This window comes from Vipera ursinii, assembly GCF_947247035.1.
Source record: "Vipera ursinii genome assembly, chromosome: 5".
Taxonomy (NCBI): Eukaryota; Metazoa; Chordata; class Lepidosauria; order Squamata; family Viperidae; genus Vipera; species Vipera ursinii.
Window position 1 is genome coordinate 46,252,287 of NC_139518.1, and position 27,383 is coordinate 46,279,669.

The following is a 27,383-nucleotide window of genomic DNA, read 5'->3' on the forward strand; positions in this document are numbered from 1 at the left end:
ACAAAAATTATTAGTTTTTTTAATCCCACTCATCATCTTACTTTCAGTAAATGATCTGTGTTCCAATTTTAATGCAAACATGGAAAATATGTCTATTGAGTTTATAATCATAAAATTGCTGTCAGAAAAAATATTTTCATTACTACTCCAGTCTCATTTTCCTTCACTTCTCTGCCACTTTAGTACTAGTTTAGTCTCCTGTATGATCTCCTATGCTCTAGAGCAGGGGTGTCAAACTGCAGGCCCATGGGCAGAAAAGCCGCTCCCATCCCATTGCTGGCAATGGGAAAAAGTTCCGATACATCGCGCGATGTCATGTGACGTTGCGAGTTTGACATGTCTGGCTCTACAGTCTAAACTCAATATTCAGTAGATTTCATGTCTGTGACAGCTCCATCCAGTCTACTGGATCCTCCCAAATAGACCAATTGTTTACCAAAACATTGATATAAAGCCGTCTTGATCCCAGCCATTTATTCTGAGAGTAGAGCTGAACAGAACCTTTTTTTTCTTTTTTTTCTTTTTTAAAAATCCTTGCCTCTGGAACATTTCAATCCATAGTTATATCTCATCACCACCAGAATTCCTAGAGCAGGGGTGTCAAACTGCCAGCCCGCGGGCTGGACGCATCATCCGGAAGCCACGCCCACCCCATTGCCAGCAATGGCAAAACCGTCCCGATACGTTGTGCGACATCACGTGACGTCGCGAGTTTGACATGTCTGCCCTAGAGATTGATCTCTATGTGCCTTAGAATGGACATAAATTCCAATGACTGCTGCAAGCTTTCTCTTCTATTTCTTTCTCTCTGAGTTCTAAGGGCTTATACAGCATGTATACAGCATGTGACATGAAATGTTAATACCATTTTATAATGCCTTGGTAAGGCCACACTTAGAATACTGCATCCACAATGTAAAAAAGATGTTGAGACTCTAGAAAGAATACAAAGAAGAACAACAAAGATGATTAGGGGACTGGAGGCTAAAACATATAAAGAATGGTTGCTGGAATTGGGTATGTGTAGTTTAATGAAGAGAAGGGCGAGGAGTGACATGATAGCAGTGTTCCAATATCTCAGGGGTTGCTACAAAGAAGAGGGAGTCAGGCTATTCTCCAAAGCACCTGAAGGCAGGACAAGAAGCAATGGATGGAAACTAATCAGAGAGAAGCAACCTAGAACTAAGGAGAAATTTCCTGACAGTTAGAACAATTAACCAGTGGAACAACCTACCTCCAGAAGTTGTGAATGCTCCAACACTAGAGGTTTTTAAGAAGAGATTGGACAACCATTTGTTTGAAATGGTATAGGGCACAGGTCTGCAACCCGCGGCTCCGGAGCCGCATGCGGCTCTTTCAGCCGTCTGCTGCGGCTCCCAGTCCTCTGCCATGTGCAGTCCAAAAAAAATAAATAAGTGGGACTAAAAAAGTTCAACCAATCAATTCAAATATGCAGGGTAGGTGCACATCTCGCCTTGGCTCCACTCTTCAGTCAAACCCTGTTCTGCGCATGCATGCATGTATGCGCATGTGCACACATTTTTTTGCGGCTCCCAGTTTTTCCTTTTGTGAGGGAACCGAGGGGCTCTTTCACTGTTTCAGGTTGCTGACCCCTGGTATAGGGTTTCCTGCCTAAGCAGGGAGTTGAAGACCTCCAAGGTCCCTTCCAACTATGTTATTCTAATTCTAATTCTATTAGATATCCTAAAATAGAATTTCCTGCCTGCAGATCTTTTTTCTACTTCATTAATTTGTTAGTGCAGGGAAATATAATAATCAAAAAGTAAACAAAAATATTTGAGATAAACCGAGGAAAAAAATGCCTTGCGTGCTAGTTGACACCATGGATTACTTACTAATTTAGATTGCCTCCCCCCCTTTCTCCACTTTGAAATAAAATAGAAATAAATTGGTTATCACGATATTTTCATTAGAGTACAAAATGACACTAAGATACTAATAAAGGAAAATATTTGTAGCTCAGGGACAGCCATTTGTCTGAAATGGTATAGGGTTGTTGTTGTATCACTTTTTACCTTAGAACTTTTTCCATCTATTGAATCTACTTCTCCAAATGTGTTCTGATATTTGACTTAAGTGCTCCTTGGTGCTCTGTCTACTCAATTCCAAACATCTCACATTTCTTTCCAATATCTCTACACTTCATTCTTTCTTGCTACTTATGTCCTCCAAACAGTTCAACGGGCACAAATCTCTGGTTTTCTCCTTGATTCTTCTGTTCCCTTTGTCCTTGCTGAATAAGTCAGAAAATGATGTTTCTTCCTCTATAACGTTCTCTCTACTATTCCTTTTAGTTCATTCTGCAATTTTTTTAAAAAAAAAAAAGATTGGTCCATGCCCTGCACATTTTACTCTCTAATCTTCCTTTGCATTCATTCACCCTTCTCCAGTATTCTGCTTTCAAAATCACATACATATACTGTCCACATAATGTCCTCCTTTAATTCTAAATACTGGTATTTTATTCACTTCCAAATCCTACACCAATTTCTTTAATCAGTATTTGTATCAGTATTTGTCCTGTGTCTGGCCTCTTTACTGTTAAATCTCCTTCAGCTGCCTGAACATTTCTTATTCATACCAGAGTGCCCTTTCTCCTGTTAGTTATCTAAACAATTACCTCTCAGACTAATCCCCATTTTAGTTCTTCCACATTTATCCTAAAAACCTATGTTCTCTAACAGTTTCTTTCTATATCCTTATTTCCTCTTTAAGTGGTATTGGCTGGGAAGATAATAATTAAACTAATGAAGTGGCCTTTAGATTACCAAAGTTCATGCTGTAATACATTTTTCATCAATAGCCTACTATAGCTAGCTCTGAATTGGTGCAAATGTAATGTAAACTGTGGGTAATCTAGATTCCTTTGAACATCCATCTATCACATTTGCCTGTAACATGCTCCCAGAAACCAGTCTAGGGAATCTAACAAATAATTTTGACATCATAAATAAAAGCCTAAGAAACACTAAAGTGCCTTAAAACTTCCGAATACAATTTATATAGATTTTGTAGTATATATCATGTACGAAAAAGAACAAACTACATAAAATTCAGATATATTTATAAAATAAATACTTAGAATAGAAGGCCTGAATGTAGAAATACATTTTTAAACTCTTCTTCAAACAAGAAGAATTAAAATAAGCCAGGGATGAAGTACCGTAATCCACATTTCTAAGGGGAATTAGAAAAGGAGAAAAGCCCCAAGAAAAGCCTTGCTCTAACTCAGGGGTCGGCAACCTTGGCTCTTTTATGACTCGTGGACTTCAACTCCCAGAATTCCTGAACCAGCATGGCTGGCTCAGGAATTGTGGGAGTTGAAGTCCACGAGTCATAAAAGAGCCAAGGTTGCCTACCCCTGCTGACTGATTCCAAGCAGGCCTCCACCTGCAAAAAAAAAAAAAAAAACTCACAAAACTATCAGAGCTTTAGGTTCACAACTTAGAAGGGAAGAGGTTCCTTCAAGTAAGCAGGGTCTAAGCTACTTAGGAATTTCAATTGTAATAAAAGCACTTAAAATGTAATATGGAATTCTGCTTTCTAATCTGCAATATCTGTTTCTGAAATGCTGTCATCGTAAGTGTGAACCCCTTATTCTGAATGGGTGTTTTATGCCAGAAATTGGCAAAAATTCTAGAAACTGGAAAACAATGTCCCAAATTATGGTCACATGACCATAGGACGTTGCAATTGGTCATAAAGACAAGCCAGTGAGTAAGCAGGTAAAATGTGGTCACATGACCATGGGTAGGTGTGGCATCTTATTTTATGATGACCAGAAGGGTATTACATTACACTCATTTTGGGCTCTTCATCAGTGACCAGTCATAAGTCAAGATTTACCTGAGGCACCAAAGAAATCCAACCAGGAGTCTTTCAGAGTGCTCGAGAGCATCTGAGAACATTATGCCGTTAGTGTATTTTCCTAAGCAAGAAGTCTACTCATACTCCCATTTTACTATATTCGGACCCTTGTCTCTTTTAAAATATTTGCATTATGGGATAAGCTGTCAGATGATTTTAATAAATCAGTAATAATCTTTTAGATTTTTCTATTTGTTATGTGCCAGATGTCTCAAAATATCATTTAGAGATCTTCAATATATAGTTCTTCACATAGGTTCCCAATTTTTCCAACCAAGCATATGGCTGTGGGGATGATAAAAGCTGTACCATCAGCTCATTTGAAAGATAATTAAACACATTTATGGTTCCAATTCTAAATACACTTCTTAATGTGTATCTAGGATTGGAACCATAAATGTGTTTTATTCTAGAGAATTTACCATACTGAATAAAACAACTAACTTCAGAGTAAGTAAGGAACATGAAAAAAAACTGCTGATTAGAGACAATCACAAGAAACAATACAGTAAGTGTAAATGTTAACTAAGTTTGCTATTTAAATCCAATATAACAAAGAAACAAAAGCAGTGGTTAAATCACTTTATCTAAGAAACCTGAGGAAAATATACCTAAAATATAAATTAATGGACTGTTTAAGATAAACTGAGTTTATCTTTCTGAACTCCTATTCCCATCTTTATTTTTTGAGGGGAGAAAGAATTTAGCTGAAAAAATTTTCACTTTGTTGCTAAATGTTGGAGGTATGATCTCAGATTTCTTTGGGGAATAGCTAAAAAAATCCATATATCTGATCATTAGAGCTCCTAAGACTGGAAAACTAGATAGATAGATAAAGATAAGAAAAAAAGAAAGAGGGAAGGAGGGAGGGAAAATATATGTCTTTACTTTCCATTCAACTTGGTTAATATAAATAAAATGAAGCTAGCTTTAAAATATAAAATAAGATTTTATTGCATTTGTAAACATTTTCATTTAATAATCAAAATCAATTTACATCATACAACAAGTCTGAACTATAATAAAATTACAACATAACAATACAAAATCCTCTACAGAAGAAACAAAAGCATGAAAAGGAGCCAAATTTCTTAGCAAATATATAGTCTGATTGGACACCATGTTTAATATATCTCCCAAAGCAATTAATTTTAAGCTCCTCACTCAGACTACTGCCTCCAGGCACTGCCTATGATCACCACTATAATCAACTCTGCACTCCAACAAAAACATATGCTTCAAGCCATTTAGGGCCTTAAAAGTCAACACCAATACCCTGAAAACTGGCAGTCAATGAAGATCACTAAAGGTAGATACAATCGTAAATAATTTCAAGGATTGGGATGAAAAAGGTGAGTCTGCTTAACTCATTTTCCAAAGGCAGAGAGAAGACACAACATCTAACAAAAAGCATTTCATAGTCTTCATTGTTCTAACTTTTAAATGTTCAGATTATGCTTTTCTCAAAGGAAATATCTAGTGTTATATATGACAAACAAAACTAGAGGATCCTTTGGTAGTGAAACTAGAAATCAAGTGCAAAATATATGAATGCACAAAGAGGAAAAAAATCTTTGTGGAATAAAAATCTAATACATTCTGAAATAAACTAAATAACAAGCACCCATTACATTGCCAAATAGGAAATCCACCAGAATTAGGAAGACACACCTTTTACTTTGTCCTTATAGCTTATTATAACCAATAAGATTATAATAACTGTCCCAAACTCTTTCTATTCTCCATAAAATTTATATAATCCAATGGGGTTTCCTCTCTTTTTTAAACTTTTACCTCTTGTTATGTTTAAAAACATGGGGCATATTTTAACAGAAAATAATATGAAATATTGTATTTTAATTTGAAAATGAAAAGGGAAGAAATCTGGAAATTATTAAAGGGCTCAAATAAACCCTGCTTAATGGTCATAGGAAAAATAGATTGTCCTACCTAGTGTTCATACAAAGAATTCCTTTTTATTCTATACTGGTCTCTGTGGTAACAACAGGGTATCTGTATTGTTGTTATAACTGCTTTTGCCTTTATAGAAGAACAAAGGTTAATTGCTTTTCTGGAGGTCACCCAGCAAGCCAACACTGGAGTCAAAAATTGGACCCAAACTTCCTTATTCCAAGGCATTATTTAACTATTTCTTTGCAGTTATTTGTTGTACATACAGCATGCTTTAGAATTCATCCAGAATTTTGAATCCAATAGGATTGACAAATCCCTTAATCCCTGCATGGAAAAGAAAGTAGCATAAAGATAAATTTAGCAGTGGGGTTTTGAATCCTGCCTTGGTAAACTACCAGTTGTATGATAGATTCCATAAACTCATACACAGGTAGACAACAGTTACTTTGTTGCAAGGACACCAACCCATACACACTTAAATGACAATAAGGAATTTCACAGAAAAGCCATAGCCTGGCCAAAACGTTTGGAGAAAAATCTCTCTTTTCATAAATAGTGGAACTATGCAGGGCTTCCAAGTGTAAAAACAATGCAGTTCTGAATAACACAGATTACATATTTTCTCCACAGAACTGTTCTTAATACATTCCATAACTAGTGAAATTTAGGAACAATCTTTAAATATAGTGCATTATCTAACTAATCCAATCTAGAAATCATTGGCATGCATTTTAGTGGATATATCTTTAACCCCCAGAATCAATTGTCAAGGCAAGTGCTGTTTTTAAAAGGCACTCCTTCCCCATTTGAATTCAGCTCCAATTATTTCCTATCATTTCATCTAAAGCAACTTTCAAGCACTTGTTAAGGGCATCCTCTGCCTCACTAGAATTCCAATGGAAGATAAAATAAAACTGTGCATCAGCTACATAAAACCACGAATTCTTCCAATGTTTCACAAAGATGTTAAGCAGCACAAGTGATAACAATTTGCAAAAATTCTCTTATCATCAAATTCTGGAATGAGTAAAACCAAAGTAATTGGGCCTGTGAGACACAATCCTGGTAGAAAAGTTAGAAGGATATTAGAATTGGAGAATCTACTGGGTCACAGTACTTTTATTCATTGGCTATATACAGAAACTATCCATTATGTAAACTTACACTAATTCAGAGACCAAATTACAATAAATATATACAAATCTCCACTAAGCTGTGGTCTGTTGTGGAATTTTTGGAAAATATTCAATAACTTTTTTGCAAACTGTGGGCACAACTCCTAATAAGTAGGTAAGTGAATGTGAAAATAGCACAAATAAAACTTGTCAGAACGAATTCAATGAAGACTGTACAAAATTCTGTAATTAATATATGACTCCTTAGATTTTAAATTATTAGGGGGGGGAGTAAAAGACATGTATGATTTCAAGGAATTCTGTAAATAATCTGGTCTTTAAACTAATATACATGAATACAAAATTATCAATTATGATCAAATTATATTTAAGAGCCACAAACAGTTTTTCTGAAATTTATCATTTTAAACTGTCAAATTGATCACAAAGCTCTGGATTGTGTTACTTTTAATAGGTTTTAAAATATATTAGATCAAGAAAATGTGTGAAAAAATTACATATTCAAGAAGGGTTAACATAAATAACTAAGATATTTTACTTCTTAAACAGTATCGATTAAATAATTCATAAGCAAAAACAAGAAGAGGCTGACGCTGGAGAGCAGAGGGTGACGCGTGCTGCTTTAAAAAGAGCAAAACAGATAAAAGAACAAGACCAGCAGAAGTTTTTGGAATCTTCAAAGCGCACTTACAGCGAGGCAGTGGGAGGAGCGCGGCCTAATGACGGTAAGGCCATTGGTGAGGTGCTCCAAAAGCTTCGGGGCGATAAGAATGGCGACTAAATTTTTGACTTGGAATGTTAATGGATTGAACTCGCCTCAGAAGAGAAAGAAAGTTTTTTTATATTTAAAACAATTTAAAACTGATGTTATATGTTTGCAAGAAACGCATATTAGGGCTATGGACCAAAAGCTTTTATTGAACTCAAGACTGGGTACGCACTTTGTTGCCTCTGCAATGAATAAGAAAAATGGAGTCGTTGTTTATATTAAAAGTGCCATAACAGCGGACTTAATTGAAGCAGACAAGCATGGAAGATACGTAATGATAGACTTGTTGTTAGAAGGCAAAAAAACGCTTTTAGTTGGACTGTATGCCCCTAATCAACAACAACAACAGGCTGACTTTTTTAGTTTACTTCATACAAAGCTTACCCAGTTGGATTACAAATCGTTTATTTTTATGGGGGATTGGAATGGTGTAGTGGACGTACAGATGGACAAGGCTGGCTTTTTTAAGCGTATTCCGTGTCATGCCAGATTACCAAAGTCTTTTTTTGAAATGAAGGATGATCTGGAATTGCGAGATATTTGGCGTGACATACACCCGCATGAAAAGGATTATACTTTTTTTTCTGATAGACATCAATCTTTTTCTAGGATTGATTTTATTTTGTTGACTAATGATTTTTTTTCTAGGACTAAAAAGGTGAAGATTTGTGCAAGAGCTATTTCTGACCATAGCCCAGTATGGTTAGAGATTAATAAGGACAATAGAGATAGGCGCTCGTGGCGCGTAAATGAGAATTTGTTTAGAAACCAGAAAAATGTTGAAGAGTGTAAACAGCGAATGAAGGATTTTTTTTAACTTAATATGAATAAGGATACCTCTATGGATATGGTCTGGGATGCTAGCAAGGCCTATATGAGAGGAGTGTTGATATATATGAACAATAAACATAGACGTATTTTGGAAGCTAGAAGGAAAGAATTGGAGAATGAAATTAAGGAGAAAGAGAATGCTTTGATTCTGAATCCATTGGATGTGAAGATTAAGGAGGCTATTAAGCTATTAAGAGGACAATTTGATAAATTAATGGCTGATCAAGTGGCAACCAATTTGAGGTTTGCCAGGCATAATACTTTTTGCAATGCTAATAAGCCAGGTAGATGGCTAGCTTACAGACTAAGGAAAAAGCAGAGGGCTTCTAACATAGACAAAATTGAACACAAGGGAAAAATGGTGTTTCAACAGGATTTTATTAAGAAAGCCTTTGTGGATTTTTATTCTAAATTATATGCTAAGGAGAAGATTAATGAAAAAGATATTGATGAATATTTGGAGAATGCTAGCATCCCGGTGCTTACACAAGTACAAAAAGAGGAGATTAATCAACTGATTACAGAAGAAGAAATACTTACAGTAATTAAGGAACTGAAGGTAGATAAAGCGCCAGGTACAGATGGTTTGACGGCGGCCTACTATAAAAATTTACAATTAGAGATGGTTAAACCATTAAAGGAACTGTTCCAGACAATCCAGCGAGGGGGAAAGGTGCCTCAATCTTGGAGAACTGCTTTTATCTCTTTGATTCCGAAGGAAGACCAAGATGCTACTCAAGTAAAAAACTATAGACCGATATCACTATTAAATACAGACTATAAGATATTTGCTAAGGTGTTGGCTAATAGATTGATGAGGGTTCTGCAACGGGTGATTCATGGGGATCAAACTGGGTTTATTAGTGGTAGGCAAATGAAAAATAACGTGAGGCATATAGTAGATGTGTTGGAATTTTTGGAAAGGAACAACCAGATCCCTGCGGCGCTAATCTTTTTAGACGCTGAAAAAGCTTTTGATCAATTGAATTGGCAATTTTTGATGAAAGTTTTAGACAAAATGAATTTTGGGGATAAATTTTTGCAACCAATCAGGGCATTATATCAAAAACAAACAGCCCGAATAATAGTTAACAATAGTTTGACAGAAGTATGTAATATTGAGAAGGGCACAAGGCAAGGGTGTCCGTTATCGCCCTTGTTATTTGTGTTAACATTGGAGATATTATTGGTAAAAATACGTAATTCGGAAAGAATTAAGGGTATACAGATTAGAGATCAGGATTATAGATTGAGAGCGTTCGCAGACGATCTGGTTGTTACAGTGACCCAGCCGGAGAACTCTGTTGTGGACCTGATGGAGATAATAATGCAATATGGGAAGGTTTCTGGATTTAAAGTTAATGTACAGAAAACTAAAATTTTGGCTAAAAACATGACAGCATCGCAAAAGGCCCTTTTAGAAGGGTTAACTGGATTTGAGATTGTCAAAAGGGTTAAATATTTGGGGGTGTTTTTGTCGCCCTCTAATACAAGATAGGGGCCTCGAGTTAAGACATGCGAAGAGGCCCCTGATAAAATTTTTAGCCGGTTATTTTAAGAAGTTAGGGAGGGGGAGGGAGGGGGGGGTAGGGAGGGAATCTTTAACCGGCACTCAGTCTGGTCCTGTTAGAGGTCCTGACGGGACGGGGTCTGGGGAGGTGGCTGCTGGTTCTGAGAATGTGGGGGTGGGGCTTCAAATCCCCACGGCGATAGGGAATGGCAGCAGGTGTTTGCGCGGAGGGCCATATCAACATCTGGGATCACGCCCCCGCTATCTCCGAGCGGTGGCGCGCTCCGACCCTCCGGTTAGCACCCTCTTACCCGGGGATGAGGGTGATCAGGCCCCTGAGCTCAGGTTGGTCTATTTTAACGCTAGATCCGTAGTTAACAAAGCTCCCCTCATCCGTGATCTGATCGAGGAGGAATGTGCGGATCTAGCGTGCATCACGGAAACTTGGTTGGGTTCGGAGGGAGGGGTGCCTCTCACCGAGTTATGCCCGCCAGGTTTCCGGGTGCTGCACCAGCCACGGGCTCAGGGCAGGGGTGGTGGGGTGGCAGTGGTTATTCGGGAGACCTTGTGTCCCCGGGAGGCCACCATTGTCCAGATGGCCGGGAGTGAATCCCTTCTCTTGAGATGTGGTCCTCGGGTTCAGTTGGGCTTGTTGCTCACATACCTGGCGCCCAGCTGTGTGGCAACAGCCCTGCCTGGGCTGCTCGACACCCTCTCGGGGTTGGCGGTGGAGTTCCCCAGGCTTATAGTCCTGGGTGACTTCAACCTGCCATCACTGGGGGGGTCGTCGGAGTTAGCTCGGGAGTTCATGGCTTCCATGACAGCCATGGGCCTGACCCAGGTTATTGAGGGCCCTACTCACGAGGGGGATCATACTCTCGACCTGGTGTTCCTGTCTGGACAGTGGTTGGATGATCTGGGAGGGGGTTCTCCATCTATCACCCCTCTGTCATGGTCAGATCATTACCTCCTGAGGCTGGTTTTCCGTCATGTCATCCCCCGCCGCTGGGCGGCGGAACCGACCAGGTGGTTCCGCCCCAGGCGCCTAATGGACCCGGACCGGTTCCAGAGGGCGCTTGGGCCGATACCTATCACCCTTACCCACAGCCCAGTTGATGCTCTGGTGGAGGCCTGGGAAACGGCTGCCACCAGGGCACTCGACTGCGTTGTACCCATGCGACCTCTGATTCGGCGCAGATCCCGTTGGGCCCCATGGTTCTCTGTGGAGCTCCGGGAGATGAAGCGTCGGAGACGAGGTCTAGAGAGCGGTTGGAGATCCAGCCGATCCGAATCCGACCGATTGCAGTTAAGAACCTTTATAAGGTCTTATCTTGCAGCGATAAGGACGGCGAAGTCTAACTACTTTGCCGCCCTTGTCGCATCCGCAGATAATCGCCCAGCCGCCCTGTTTAGGGTGACTCGCTCCCTCCTTAACCAGGAGGTGAGAGAGGATCCCTTGCAGGGACGAGCCGAGGAGTTTAGTCATCATCTGGCGGACAAAATCGCTCGGATCCGGACCGGCCTGGACTCTGACTGGGCAGAGTCTGATGTGGAGGAATCAGGCGGTCTTGAGCATGTTATCTGGACTGAGTTCGACCCTGTTTCCCCTGATGATGTGGACAGGATCATGGGGAGACTGAGCTCCACCACCTGTTTGTTGGATCCGTGCCCCTCCTGGCTAGCTTATGCGGCTCGGGAGGGAACACGAGGCTGGTTCCATGCAGTAATAACTGCTTCTTTGAAGGAGGGTGTCTTCCCTGCCGCCCTGAAGGAGGCGGTGGTGAGACCCCTCCTCAAGAAGCCTGCTTTGGACCCGGCTGTTTTAAACAACTATCGTCCAGTCTCCAACCTTCGCTTTCTGGCGAAGGTTGTTGAGAGTGTGGTGGCGCATCAGCTCCCTATGTTCCTGGAGGAAACTGATTATCTGGACCCGTACCAATCGGGCTTCAGGCCCGGACACAGCACGGAGACGGCATTGGTCGCACTGGTGAATGATCTCTGGAGGGCTAGGGACAGGGGCTGCTCCTCTGTCCTGGTCCTATTAGATCTCTCAGCGGCTTTTGATACCATCGACCATGGTATCCTGCTGCGACGTCTCAGGGGGTTGGGAGTGGGAGGCACCGTTTTACGGTGGTTCTCCTCCTACCTCCGGGGCCGCTCGCAGTCGGTGTTGACAGGAGGGCAGAGATCCGCCCCGAGGTCTCTCGTTTGTGGAGTTCCTCAGGGGTCGGTTCTCTCGCCTCTCCTGTTCAACATCTACATGAAGCCGCTGGGTGAGATCATTCGTGGTTTTGGGGTGGGGTATCACCAGTACGCTGATGATACCCAACTTTTTCTTTCCACCCCGAACCAACCCAGTGATGCCCTCTCCGTGATGTCCCGGTGCCTGGAGGCGGTTCAGGTCTGGATGGGGAGAAACAGGCTTCGTCTCAATCCCGCCAAGACTGAGTGGCTGTGCATATTGGCGTCTCGGGTTAACCATGTTATTCCACCTCTAACGATGGGGGGTGAGGTGTTGCCCCCCGTTGATAGGGCTCGCAACTTGGGCGTCCTCCTGGATTCACGGCTCAATTTTGAAGATCATATAGGAGCCGTGACCAGGGGGGCTTTTGCACAGGTTCGCCTGGTGCGCCAGTTGCGTCCCTATTTGGACCGAGACGCCCTACGCACAGTCACTCATGCGCTTGTGACCTCCCGTTTGGACTACTGTAACGCTCTCTACATGGGGCTGCCCTTGAAGACCACTCGGAGGCTTCAACTGGTGCAGAATGCGGCCGCGCGAGTTGTAATGGGGGTTTCCCGATACTCCCATGTAACACCTCTACTCCGCGAGCTGCATTGGCTTCCGGTTGCCCTCCGGGTGAAATTCAAGGTGCTGGTTATCACCTATAAAGCCCTACATGGCCTGGGTCCGGGTTATTTGAGGGAACACCTGCTGCCGGCATCAAACGCCCTTCGCCCAGTGCGCTCCCACAGGGAGGGTCTGCTCAGGGTTCCGCCGGTGAGAGATTGCCGGCGGGTGACACCCAGGGATAGGGCCTTCTCGGTGGGAGCGCCTGCCCTCTGGAACCAGCTGCCGGTGGAGCTGAGGACTGCCCCCGACCTCCGATCATTCCGCCGGGGCCTGAAGACCTGGCTCTTCGAGCTCTCGGGCCCAGACTGAGGAGGAATTTTTAATTTGGGGTTCTTTTTTTAACTGACTACAGGGTTAATTTAATTTTTTTTAATTTGGTTCTTAATTTTTGTATTTTGGATTTTTAATCCCCTGTAAACCGCCCTGAGTCCTCAGGGAATAGGGCGGTATATAAATATAATTAAATAAATAAATAAATTAAATAAAATTATATAAAAATAACTATGAAAAATTATGGGGAAAAATCCAAAAAGAAATGGAGAGTTGGGAAAAACTGCAATTGTCTTTGTTGGGGCGAATAGCAGCAGTAAAAATGAATGTCCTGCCTAAATTTTTATTTTTATTTCAAATGATACCGGTTCTTAAGAAAGATTCCAATTTGGAGGAATGGCAGAGAGGTATCAATAAATTTGTTTGGGCAGGGAAAAGGCCACGAGTTAAACTAAAGATTATGCAGGATACTCGTGAAAGAGGTGGTCTTAAAATGCCTAACTTTAAATTATATTATGAAGCTGCTGCGTTAGCAGGTATAAGTGATTGGATTAATTTGACACAAGAGAGATTATTAAATCTTGAGGGCCACGACTTGCTGTTTGGCTGGCATGCATATTTGTTGTATGATAAGAAGGTAGATAATGTGTTTAGAGTGCATATTTTAAGACAGGCTTTGCTGAGAGTTTGGAAGAAGTACAGACATAAGTTAGATTGTAAGATACCATTGTGGGCAATTCCAAAACACGCAATAGAAAATATACATGCTGGTTTCAAACATGATGTGACTACGTATAAGGAGATTTTAAGCTTGGAAAGAAATGTTTGGTGTTTGAAGCCATATAGTCTCTTGCGAGACGAGAAGATTGTTCAAAATTGGTTTCAATATACTCAGCTACGGGCCAGGTGGAAAGAAGATCAGAAAAATGGTTTTACAATGACTGATGAAAATCTGATGATGCAAATTAGAAATCAGGGACCAGCACATATTAAACGGATATATCTTGCATTGATAGAGATTGATTCAGAAACAGAACTCGTTAAGGATTGTATGATAAAATGGGCCCAAAACATCCAGGAAGTTATCACAATGGACACGTGGGAAAAGATTTGGGTGAGGAACGTAAAATTTACACAAGCTCAAAACTTAAGAGAGAACTTTTATAAAATGTTTTATAGATGGCATTTAGATCCTAAAAAGCTTGCAAGTATGTATCCGAATTATCAGCCAAAATGCTGGAGATGTGGAGATGAAGATGCAACATATTTTCATGTATGGTGGACTTGTAAAAAGATCAAGGTTTTTTGGATAAAAATTTGGTGGAATATGCAGAAGATTTTTAAGCAAAGGATAAAGTTTTGTCCGCAACTCTTTTTGTTGGGAATAATTACGGATGCTACGGTTGTGGACACTAAGTTGATGTTAAATTTAATTACGGCAGCAAGACTTTTGATAGGTCAGTATTGGAAGAAAGAGGAACTGCCGACTATAGAAGAGTGGACTTTAAAGGTCTCCGACCTGGCAGAGATGGCGAAGATTTCGGCCTATTTGAAAGATCACTCGCAAGAACGTTATATTATGGAATGGAGAAAGTGGATTGAGTTTATCCAGAACAAGTATAGGATTAAGAAGTTTCATGTAGCATTTGAATAAGTCTTCTTTCTTTTTTTCTTTTTCTACTTTAGTTTCTTTATATATATTTAATATTATTAAGGTTTGTCTTATCTTATATAAGCTAGAGAGTGATGGATTTTAGAGTTTATGGTTGTTAGTATATGGTTGTTTATGATTGTTTTTTTATATATACCTTGTATTTAGCTCTGGGAAGTCGGGGGGGGGAGGGGGGGAGGGGGGAGAGGTAGGGGGGGAGGGAGGAGGGAGGGGGAGGGGGGATTCTTAAAGAAAAATTGTATGTTAAAACTTTTCAATAAAAAAAATATATTAGATCAAGAAAATGTGTGAAAAAATTACATATTCAAGAAGGGTTAACATAAATAACTAAGATATTTTACTTCTTAAACAGTATCGATTAAATAATTCATAAGCAAAAACAAGAAGAGGCTCCCACAAAAGAAGCTTGAGGGTGGGGGTGGGGTGGGGACACAACAAATGTGAGACAAAGGGAACAGTTACTACTCTTAAAGCCTCATGGAGAATTGTTATTGTTCTCAGCGTTTGGTGTGTGTGTTTTTTTAACAAAACAAACACACAAAGTTTAGCCTGAAATGATAGGAAGTTCAAGTAGACTTTTTTTTTCTAGTACTGTGTTAAACTAATTATCCCTGTGGAAGTATTTTCCAGGCATACGCATATGCACCCAAAAAGATTTCAGAAGGGCCTCGAAGCAGACGGGTTTAGCCTGCAAATAGCTGCTTTGAGAAACACTTCATTGAATAATTTGCACAGGCCCAAGAATCAGGTTTCTTTCTACCTTCTAACAGGGTTGGGGCCTTTCTCAAGCATGCTTCATGTGAAATTGTCCCCATTACTTATGAAATATATCTTTAAAGAAAAGAGGAGAAAAAGTAGTTATAAACTTTTATGGAAATATTCACCACAGAATATATTGTGGTTTTTTACCCAGTTCTTCAACTGACTCACTACAACTGCATTTATTAATCCCTCTGATAATACTTGTTTAACTGATAGCATAAAGTTGTAGTTATTTTTACAGTCAGTGAGCACTCACAATATCTAATTAAAAAACACAACTAAACTCTAGCCCTACCAGATTGTCTCAGCCAAATTACAATCCCTTAGTTCGGCAATTGCTAAATCATAGTATATCATCTACTGGATAAAACATTGCAAAGAGATATAAAAAAGCAATCTCTATTACACATTCTAAAAAAACCTACATAATTTTTACTCTAGTTACTATATATATGGGCATGTCTGTCTAAACAGGTATTTTAAAAATGTAACATACCACCACACTCAAAGTTGTGCAAGGAATATGCAACAAACACACCCATCATTTAATGGAATACATTTACTCAAAACTGCCAATTTTATTGTCTTTAATAAGTGATTGAAAAAATTCTCCAAATGCAAGATGTGGATTTGGTGACCTGTGGAAAGTATGAACAGGTAGCTCATTTAGCTACCACAACTAGGATTGGCAACTCAGTTATTAAATGAAGCTGTCACTAAGTGAAACTGCAATTGTGCTTATGGTCTTACTTCAACTTTTCTTTGCTTTACAGACCTGCAAAAGTCATAAATGTGAGGAATGGTCATACTTCTTCATTGCAGTCGTAACTATGAACAATCATCAAATATGGCAGTCACAAAACTAGGACTACCTCTCTTTTTTCTTGAAAAAAGTGTAGTGATGTTTACATTGAAAAACCTATCACCAAGGAGTTTATAGGCAACATTAAGCAGGCACTACAGGAAAGGAAACTGCTTTAGCTAGATACTAAGAGTAAGAACCAGTATTTGGGGATTGAAGGCTAATAGTATAAAAAATCTTTTCAAACACTAAGTGTGAAAGAGAATGATACAATCTTAGCTGAAGGGGGCAAATGACAGAAAAATGGAGGAAACAAAGGGAACAGATGATACAATTGATCTGCTAGCTGGAGGGATAACATGCACAGACCACTGAATTATGTCATGTTGGAAAAGTTGGGCAGCAAAGATTGCAGATGTGTGGAAAAGGAGAGTATCTTCCACAGAACCATGGTGATCTGAGAAGCCACAACTGAAAGAGAAGCTGGAAGCCCAAATTCGCTCTCTTTGCATCTCAGACTGTGATCCAAAGAAGAGGACTGAGAAAGACTGGGCACACTCATGCATACAAAGACAGAAGGAGATATAAATGGGAGGGAAGATTGTTAGTTGTAGCAGGAGGATTTGAAAGAAGAGAAATGGATGTATAGAATGAATGTTTGGAAAAATTAGAGAAATCCTGAAGGAGATCATGAAAGTGGTAGAGAGAAGGTAGGCCACTGTGGTTACAGGATCAAAAGACAAGAGCAGAAGGAAGACTGAAATACAGGATTATCTGGGAAGAGCTGAAATAAAAAGAACAGTAAACCTGGGAGTTTTAAAAGGAAAAGGAAAATAATTAAGGGAGATTGTAGGATAAAGGAAGAATAGGATGGGAATAATTGAGGAAGTGTCATAAAGTCAGAAGGTAATAATGTGGGGGATTAATACAGACTGAGAACTACAGCAATGAAAATGGCAGAAGAGGGCAAGGGCAGAAGAATGCTGTGGAGAGCAGAGGATGAAAGAGCCATCCAACTATGATCCTGAATGAAAATAGAGTGAGTAGGCAGGAACTGGAAAGGGGAGTAGAACTTGTCCTTTGGGTGATCTGATAGTGACTGAGAAGATTGGTGTGGCAGACAGAGATGAAGACAGATTACCCTTCCTCCCCAGAGTGACAGCAGGAGCAGGCAATAGATGAAAGCAAATGCTCAGCATTTATCTGGGTAGAGTGGAATAAATGAAGATGTTTTGAACGGGAAGAAGGAATAAATGATGAAAAGGATGTGCAATGGTGTACAAGTGAACAGATTGTTGGGGGCAATTAAGCTGACTTTGTAATAATGTCGCTTCGGGGGTGTGTGTGTGAAAGCCCTAATAAGCAGGCACATACATAGAATGAAGGCTACTGCTAAGCTTGTAAGCCGCCCTGAGAAGGGCGGGATATAAATGGAATTAAAATTTTAAAAAAAATAAAGTTATTGGAAATTATATGAGACACTTCCCAGGGAAGCAATGGCAGACTAAGATGGCTTCACTTTTAGTGGCACTGACAATCATGGTGGAAAGTGGAGCAGAAACTGGCTCCCTAAGTTTATCCCCAGATAAAGGAGAGGACCTGGGATTGCTCAAAGTACTTCTTACAGATGCTCCCAGTGGTAAGTGGTCTTCAGAAGATTTTAGAGCTCTGGGAGTCAGGAGAGACAGCTTTGCCCAAGCCACAGTTCAGAGCCTTTCAAATGGACACTGAGTTAGCCCAATTCCCTTCTTCATCACTTTTATTGGAAACTGCAAATGTAAGCCTGCTTTTTTGGACATTAAGAATCTCCAGAAGGACAAGTTTTATTACAATGGGTGATTTTCTTCCAACCCACAGGAAAAGAAGATTTATATAAGTTTAAAACCTAAAGAAAAATGTTACTTAGAAATGAGCAGTAAAAGGGTGGCTAGAATTCGTCGATTCTAGAAAATTTTTAAATGGACTATGGGGCCAGATTGACTAGAAAAAAGGTTTTGGAAAAGTTACAAGAATTACTTCCTGTAGTTTGTTTAAAAATATATTAAGTATATATGAAGATTTGAATTTAAGTGTAAGAAATCTCTTCCTGGGAAAATGTTTTAGATGAGAGCAAAACATGATGAGAATTTGAAGGCTAGTTACTAGAGACAGCCATAAAGACTTAAAAGATTGCATTAAAGGCGAATTCTTACTTCCCCAGAATGAAGAAAATATATTAATTCTGGAAGAATTTAAGGATATTGGGCAACAATGTACCCAAAATAATGCCCTTTAGATCATGGCTATCCAACCGTTTGGCTTGCCTGGTCTGCACTAAATGAAGAGGAATGGTCTTGGGCCATATATAAAATATATAATATAGTTAATATATGTAAATATCACTAAAATCACTATAATTTAAAAAGTTTATAAACTTACAGGGCCGCATTACTAGCTGTCCAGGACTGCATGTGGCCCATGGGCCTAAGGTTGGTCACACTCGCTTTAGACTTTTCTAAAAGTCCATTAAAAGTGGAAGAGAGACCAGAGCTATTGTTGATATAACTGAGAATCAGGCTGTTTGGGATATGGATTTAAAATTGACATGATATAAGAATGATGTTGACAAATATGTTATACAGGACCTACAAATGAAACCTACTGAGGTTTTAATAGTTAAGAGGTAAACAAATAATAAACCAGAAGAGTGACTTGGATATGTGGATTTTGATTTTAACTGGACAGTTGTTTTTTTACTTTGGGTTTACAAAAGACATGCACTATATTATTTCCTGAGAAAAAGAAAAGAGAGGAGCTATCAGCTTTTCCAACATTACCTAAAAGAAATAATTAAGACTTTTAAAACTAAAACGAAGATTTACAAAGTTGGCTTGGTTGATCAAGGTTAAACTATATATGATCCTCTTTTTTAAAAACAGCTTTTAATGGTTTTTCTTGACTAGGACTGAATGATGAAACTTTAAAGATTTGTTTATAGACAAATATAGGAAGAGAGTTTTAATTATTTTAATTATTTTATTTTTTTAAAATTATTTTTATTATTTTAAAATTGAGAGAAGATGAAGTAAAGAAATTAATTTGTGGGACATCATTTGCAGGGATTAAAGATTAATAATTTTAATTTATTGATTCTAGTAGTTTTTAATGGATTTTTTATCTGAATAATTTACAGATTTGTTTAAAGATACAAGATGAGATATGGTAGATTTATTTTCTTTGTATTTTTGGAGAAAATGACAAGATATTGTGTAAAGTACACCCATGTCTAGGCAAGAGGGGTGATATAAATTTAGTAAATAATATAAAGGAATGAAATACATATATTTTCCTCTCTGGAATCTCTTAATGGACTTTTGCTGCTTAAAACTGAAAGATGAGGTTTTATTATTTGCCAACAGATAAAACAGGAGATAAGGGATTAAGACATTGACTGAAATATTAGAAAAGATGTTGATTCAGTGAAAATATTTCTACTTGTCTTTATAAAGGGGGAAGATATTTCTTTCTATATTTCTTTTGTTTTGCTTTGTTTCCTTTTTTATATACTTTTCCCTCCCCCTCTTTTCTTCCTTTTTGCCCTTTTTTTCTTTTTTATATTTTCTGCCCATCCAACTATTGTCACATTTGCTGTTTGGTAGTCCATGTCCATTCAGACATTTAAAATGAATAGTTGAATTTCATTGCCTATCATGTCTGAATGAAACCTATCATTTCATAACTCAATAATCATATTTTTAAATGATTGGGCAAAGAAAAAAATCAAGCATCTTTTAAACTATTAAAGAGCATAACAATTTTTCCCAATGGACACTTAGCGTTAAAAAAAATATATCAGCATGCTGAGGATGGGATGTTACTGGTCAATGGACAAGGCATTCATTGGAAGGAAAAAGTCAAGATCAAAATCTTAAAAAGAAGCATGGACATCTATTTCTCTCCAAAGCTTATGCTCATAAAACAAAAGGACAAAATTTGTTCACCAGTCACAACTACTCTTCATTTTAGTATACCACTTTCTGTAAAAGCCTACCAAGAGTAGTAATAGTAATATGACTGACCCCTCACAGCTTCTGCTCAATAGTTATTCTGAATTTAGGTTGCTAAAATTATTCAAATCTATTCAATTATTTTTAAATAAAATGGTCAGCTTTATTACTATTTCACTGCATGAGCAGCCTCGCAGAAATCCATTTTGTTTCATTTTTATTTATAATATAAATTAGTCTTAAGATCACTTTTACTAAGCTACTTATATTTAATGTATAAATCAGACACTAGATCAATAGAAAGTAATGCAAAGGGAAAACACTACTGCCAGTGAAAGAAATAATTTGGAAAACAGTTTGCACATAAACCAAGATTTTTGCTAAAGGCTTGGTCAAGCTAAAGGATTTGCTACAATGTTACTTTTTAATAACATTTTTTTCTAATATTTTCTTCATATCATAATTCAATTCTGCTAATTGTATTCTCCCCCATAGCAATTTAAAAAAACAAAGCCAATTCAAAGAAGGGGACAAAGAACAGGTATATAAGAAAAAGCAACATATTTATTTTAGAAACACAAGTAGTCATTGCTGAAAAATACCTGAAAAAGGATGGAAACTATCCACACTGCAAATAAAATACTGCAAATAATTTCAACTTTATTTACTTAATTTATTTTGGATCAATATGAGGATGTAGAATCCTTGGCATATTGCTTTCTCTCCAGCTAAAAAATAACTCCCCAGAAATACTGCATTTTATAGATGGTAAAGGTGCAGTGGGTAAAGACTTTGAAAAGAAATAGGAAAAATAGCACATTCTGCTGTAAACCATGCATTAAAGATTCTATTAAGCATTATTGGAGTATCACCATTATTGGAGTATAATGGTGAAGGGGTAAACTCAAGTGACACCTACTCTTACAAAAACGTAGCTTAGGCAAGTAATACGATCATAAAGTCAGGAAATATAAAGACTTCGACTATGATTTAACCTGATTTAATTTAAACAGGCAAATTCATATTCCATGTTTTAAACATTTTTCTGATCTTACTGATTTACGCAAAAATAGTCTTGAAAAGAAATAACATGACTAAATTATTACATGATTAACTCTTAGCTATTCTATCCGTGTTATAGAATAAAAACATATTGACTAAAAAATTGTTTCTTCTGTACTATAACATATACCGTAAGTTAATGATTAGGTGCACTATGGCTCAGTAGGTGGCAGCACCGTTTGAGAAAGTTAAACAGAATCAAGCCTAGTTAATTCTTGACTAGGAGTTAGTTAGGGAATGCTAGACTGGGATGCTGAGAAAATGTTCCAGAGAAACATAGTGGTAAACTACTTCCTGTACTGTTACAAAGAAAATAGAAGGGACGTATCCATGTACACAAGAGGAAATAAGCTCAATTTGAGGGTTTGTCTCTCTTTTAAGGTAATGTTTGTCTCTCTATTAAGGTAACGCTTCATTTAAATGTCTATGGAGATTCTCAGTCATCCAGGTCATAGTTATCCCAAAGGTGCTTTTTCACGAGGTAACTGGACTTTCTTGAGAAGTCAAGAAACTACAGTTGCCTCATGAAAAAGCACCTTTGGGACACTTTATTTAAATTTTATTATTACTAGATTCTATTTTTGAAAGAGAAAACCTCACATTCCCTTGGCAATTCTTCGTAACATTCCATCAGATTTTACACATTCAATAATTGGATCTTCAGTCTGATTCTAGACCCACATATAATTTTTTTTAAAAAATCACTGAAACATTCAAATTCTATCCTTTCTTTTAAAAGTATGTTTAATTTTATTTTATATCCTGCTTAATTCAATGCAGGGGTGTCAAACTGCCAGCCCACGGGCCAGATGCATCATGCTGAAACTGTGCCCACCCCATTGGCGGCAAAGGAAAAAAAGTTGTGATACGTCGCGACACGTCACGTGATGTTGCGAGTTTGACACCCCTGATTTAATGGATTTTTCAATGTAGTTCACTTTATCAGAACTCCAACGAGATATTTATTTCAGCACAATGTTCATTACTCTAACTATAAGCATAGTATGTAGTTTATCTTCATTGTTTTACTTTTTCAATACCATGACATAATTCCTACTTTCAACAAAGGTGTAACTTTTCATCTCTACTGCATTTTCCCACAAAAACTACTACCACAAGCATGCATGTGTCACACATGCAAAGTTTAAAACAGGATTCTTTGGGGAGAATTGTTATACTAGATTTGTTTTAAGATGCTGACAGCAATTGCTAGAGCCAGAGTGCCGAAACATCTAAAGCTTGGCCTTTAATAATCACCAAAGTAATATAGCACTAGACTACGTCTGAGCAGGGAGTCCCAATAGTGTCAGATTGTGTCAAACTGCAGGATTGTTATGGGATATGAGCAAATGTCCACACTTGTTTTACCCAATCAAATCTGAATTAGGCTCTAGATGTAAGTCTCCTGTGTATTAACCCATTGCCCTCCCTGTTATTACCACCACTATAGATCTTCACACTTGAAGGTTAATTTTAATTTGGCAATTTAAGTTGTTGTTTCCCATCTTTCTAGGTATTGTTCCACTCTCCCTTCTGATGATCCTTGTTTGAACTTTTACTCATGAGAAGTGGAAATGTACACAGCATGCAGACACAAAATGCACATGAATATAGAAATGGCACTGTTATTTGATTAGAGTTGAATTCTGTATATACTTTACTAATGAAACAAGCACATGTTTCTAGTGCAAACTCTAACCATAAATAAGAAACAGTAATACATTCCAACCTGCTTTAGCCATGCTTGGTATCCAGAAGATGTAAGTTGGAATCCATCTTTAGGCATGTGTATTCGTGGCTAGGAAAGAATAGACATAAGAGATCTTCTTTTATATTGGGACCTGGCTATCCTAACATTTGTTCCAGGTGATAATAAACACCAAACATATATTCCGATATAATTTTCAAGTAAAGTATAAGTGCAAAATACTGTACAGTAATAGAACTATAGTTGCAGGGGGGGGACTTAAAATTCTATAAACACTGCATTCCAATAAAATTCATCAGTATAGTAGATCTCAGGTACTAAAATCTTTTTAAAAATATGGTAAGGGACATACAACCCTCCACCTCAACATACTCTGCATTTAATTTGAATTGGAGTGAACATTTTGATTCAGGTTATGTCCCCAATGAAACCGCTTCATGCTTTTTGCAACTCTTTAAGTCATTTTCTACACAGTACAAATGTAACTTGGTACAGGTTATAAAAACTGACATTCACATTGCTCTAAAATATGAAAATATAGTACTTGCAAACTTCAACAATGCATTAGTGATGTTTGGATGTATGATATACGTGGTAATAGAATAAAAGATAGCAATAGCACTTAAACTTATACTGTATATTGCTTCACAGTGTTTTACAGCACTATCTGAGCAGTTTATAATGTTAGCACATTTCCCCCAACAATCTGGATTCTTATTTTACCAACCTCAGAAGGATGGAAGGATGAATCAACCTTGAGCACCGTCAGGATCAAACTCCTGGCAGTGGGCAGAGTTAACCTGCAATATTGCATTCTAACCACTGTGCCACCACTAAGATAATAGAAGAAGCTAATACACAGACATCTGGCATGGGGCAGGTAGTGAAGAATTAAATGCATTGTGACATAATGACTCAATGTCTTCTGTATTTGTATCTGATGAAAGGATGGGCTGTGATAAATTGAGATATATGTTTCATCATTTTCTTTATCACAATTGGTAACTGATACTTGAATAAATAACATATATATATAACAAGGAAGTTATTTTGTAGAAAGCCATAACCTTAATAAAATAACAATAAATTAATTGAAAAAGCCAACAATCTTCTCTATATTATTAGGAAAAGCAAAAAACAATTCTTAGGGCAATCTTTCCCTATTGCATTTATGTTTTATCCTATCTTCTGGCAGGAACCATAGGTCTATTCTGAATCTTCAGAAAGACTCTCATTTAGAGACTTTTTAAAGGACTTTTCACTGTCAGTACAGAATTACTGTATATTACATCCAACTATCCCAGTGCTTGATGAGAAAGCCGGGTCTTTAGTGCTTTTCAGAAGGTTAGGAGGGGAGAAGTCTGCTGAACTTCAGGGAGAATTATGTTCCATGTGGCATGGAGTGCCATGAAAAAGAGGTGCTTCCTAGCTGCCTTAGGGTGGCAATGTTTAAGGGACGGGACTAAGCGCAGGGCTATAATCTGTTCTTAGGGAAAGGTGGTTCTACATATAAGCTAACTGGGCCATATAGAATTTTAAAAGTAATAACAAGCATCTTGAACTGCACCCTGAAGGAAACTGGAAGCCCACACAGCTTATGCAATAGAGGTATTAATGGGCACGCATTACTGCGTTCAGCACTGCATTCTGGACAAGTTGTAGCTTCTGGATGGTCTTCAAGGGCAGCCCGCCATGTAGAGCACACTGATGTTGAACTGCCATGGTTTGTCAGTCAAAATTCATTTTGAATCACTCATTTGATTCAACCTGCCAGTTTGATTTTAAAAAGCTCATCAGGTTCAGTACTGAGATCTGAACCAAATCAGGCTGATTCAATTAACATTACCCAGATATTGTGGAAAAATTGCTCTTATACATGCACAGAAATTGTCTGAATATCGTAAGTGTGCCCGCATATATCTGTTCATGTGTCTAAAATAATTAATCAACATAAATAGGACAATGTCAGGAGAGATTGTATCATGATTCTACCCTTAAGAAAAGCAGCAGAAAATGGACCAATAGCAGTAATTTCATTTTAAAAGGAGATGAGCCTGAACAGAGTTTTTTCCAATTGTCAAGATTGCAATTTCTTGCCTATGTTAAGAACTCAACATTCCTATGTAATTATAGTAAAAGTAATATTGCTAACTGATGATGTTTTAAAATCCCACGGTATCTTGACAACAATTCCTCAAAGTTTCTTAACCATGTTAACATAATTGTTTTGTGCAGAAATTGAAACAAAACCTTTCTGTACACATTTTACAAGCATGATTCCATTTATCACCAACACAATTCAGCGCATTATCCAGATGAACTACCTTCAGCATTTCAGTTTTACACTAAAACTCAAATGTTGTTCTGAATATTTTACTTGACTTCTAGGTTGCCTTCTCAATGTTCTCCCTCCCAGTGTTCTGAAGCCATTATCTCACTTTGATTTCATGCTGGTCATCATTTTCCTGCAATCTTTAACGGATTTTTTTGTTTTATAGCCTTCCTTTCCTCCTTCTTCCACTGTTAAGTTAATGGATCTGAGTAGTCTCTAGTGAGGTTTGAAAAGGCTGTTTTCTCAGAATGAGTCAATATTTTAAATTCTATGGAATGCATTTTTTTCTCCTAAAAATGCAGTTTTTAAAAGACAGACATTAAATTACAGGCCTCAGTTCCTATTTTCTAAGCCTAATACAACCCCTGAAGGCTTACAATATTTGAATCACAGCTGGAGCCATGGTTACCATACAGTTTAAATATCAGCTTCTTTACTGTGCAATTTGTTTTAAAAATCAGATCAGAGGTTGTGTCATAAACAAGTGCTAATTATGTAGCAAGAAAGAATAAGCCTTTTTGTGCAAGAAGGGTTCTTAAATATCTGCCTCTCCTCCGTATATAAAAAAGAGAAATAAAGCAAGCTGAGAAAATTATGGGGCCAAACACTGGCATCACATATAAAGCAAAACAAAAAACAAAAAAACATGGCTGACATTAACCTACCAGTGTTATTCCTTTGATATGAGAGTCAGGGGGCTACTGATTATGAAAAATTTCCTGCTTCAGGTGAACAATGTCAAACGAACGTGGCAATATGAATTTGATCACATAATTCTGTAAGGAAGTCTAGTCCCATCCTGCAATCTTGCTTCAAGGCTCTCCATTCGAAAGCTATTGAATTCAGAACTGCAGCTTCCTTTTGGTACCATAGAACTACTGCTGGGATGGAAGAACATTTATTATTTTTATGTGGTCCTTTGCACAGACATATTTGTTAACAACAAGAGCACAGTAATTTATTATTATCCGTTATTTGTTAAATTCATTTATGCTTAGCTAAATGCTTAGCTAAGAATAAATGAATTTTTAATACAGTTTTTACAAACACTTGTCACCGCTTCAGCATTGCCATTTAGTGAACAGGACTGATGTTTTTTCTCTGCAGGGGGTGATATTTTAATGATGCAATGCTGTACTTCCTAGAAGACAGACAAGCCTCATGAGGCAGATTATAGGTCTAAAGAAACTCCAATTCCATTAAAAGCAGACAGCACCAGACCATTTTTAAAATTAATTTTGTTTAATGATAAAAAGTATTATAACAGGTGGGTAGCCAATTGTAAAATTAACCAAAACATAGTTAAAGGAACAGAAGAATGCTAGGAAAGCAAGGGATGTTTCTATTATCAGTGTATTTAAGACTCGGTAGAAATATAGACACTATTCTATGCCCCATCTTTCCTATTAAAGGAAAGCATCCATGTTCTTTTTAAAGCTGCCCAATAGCCAATTGATACTTCAGTTGAGAGGTAATTTTGCTCAGTGATTTGTTCAATTACTGATATACTCCTATAAAATGTTTGAATATTTCCAAATGGAATGTAATTATTTCTGGCATGAAATAAGAAATAATATCTTCTACTAACTTATGCAGTGCATGTCCTTCCTCTTTGGAGTGTATAAAGGATTCTGCATGTTCCATCTCATATTCCATTTGCTGGTGTATTTAATTATATGGTTGTGACTACCAATGATAAAAACTAGACCTGCCAAAAGATGAGAATTGGGTAGTATTGTTTGCATTTATTCAAGCGGAAAATCTAAATGGCTGCCTCAAGTTCCCCAAAACTATTTATTTAGTAATGTCTTATACTTATTTGATAAATCCGTGAAAAGCTATGGATCTTAACTACACCAATCAGAAACAATCATTTTAGGATAGGCT

General features: G+C 37.9%; 1 protein-coding gene across 6 annotated transcripts in view; it reads right to left on the reverse strand.

Moving 5' to 3' along the window:
- Nucleotides 1-27,383, reverse strand: part of BTRC (beta-transducin repeat containing E3 ubiquitin protein ligase) — a 178,696-nt gene that overhangs the window by 134,664 nt on the left and 16,649 nt on the right. For 3 of the 6 annotated variants that reach the window (XM_083364360.1, XM_083364359.1, XM_083364357.1), the window contains exon 2: nucleotides 23,186-23,254. The exons of the other annotated variants lie outside the window; for them this stretch is intronic. In XM_083364360.1, coding sequence (XP_083220486.1) covers nucleotides 23,186-23,254 — 69 coding nt within the window. The remainder of the gene's footprint in view (nucleotides 1-23,185; nucleotides 23,255-27,383) is intronic. 6 annotated transcript variants of the gene reach the window in all.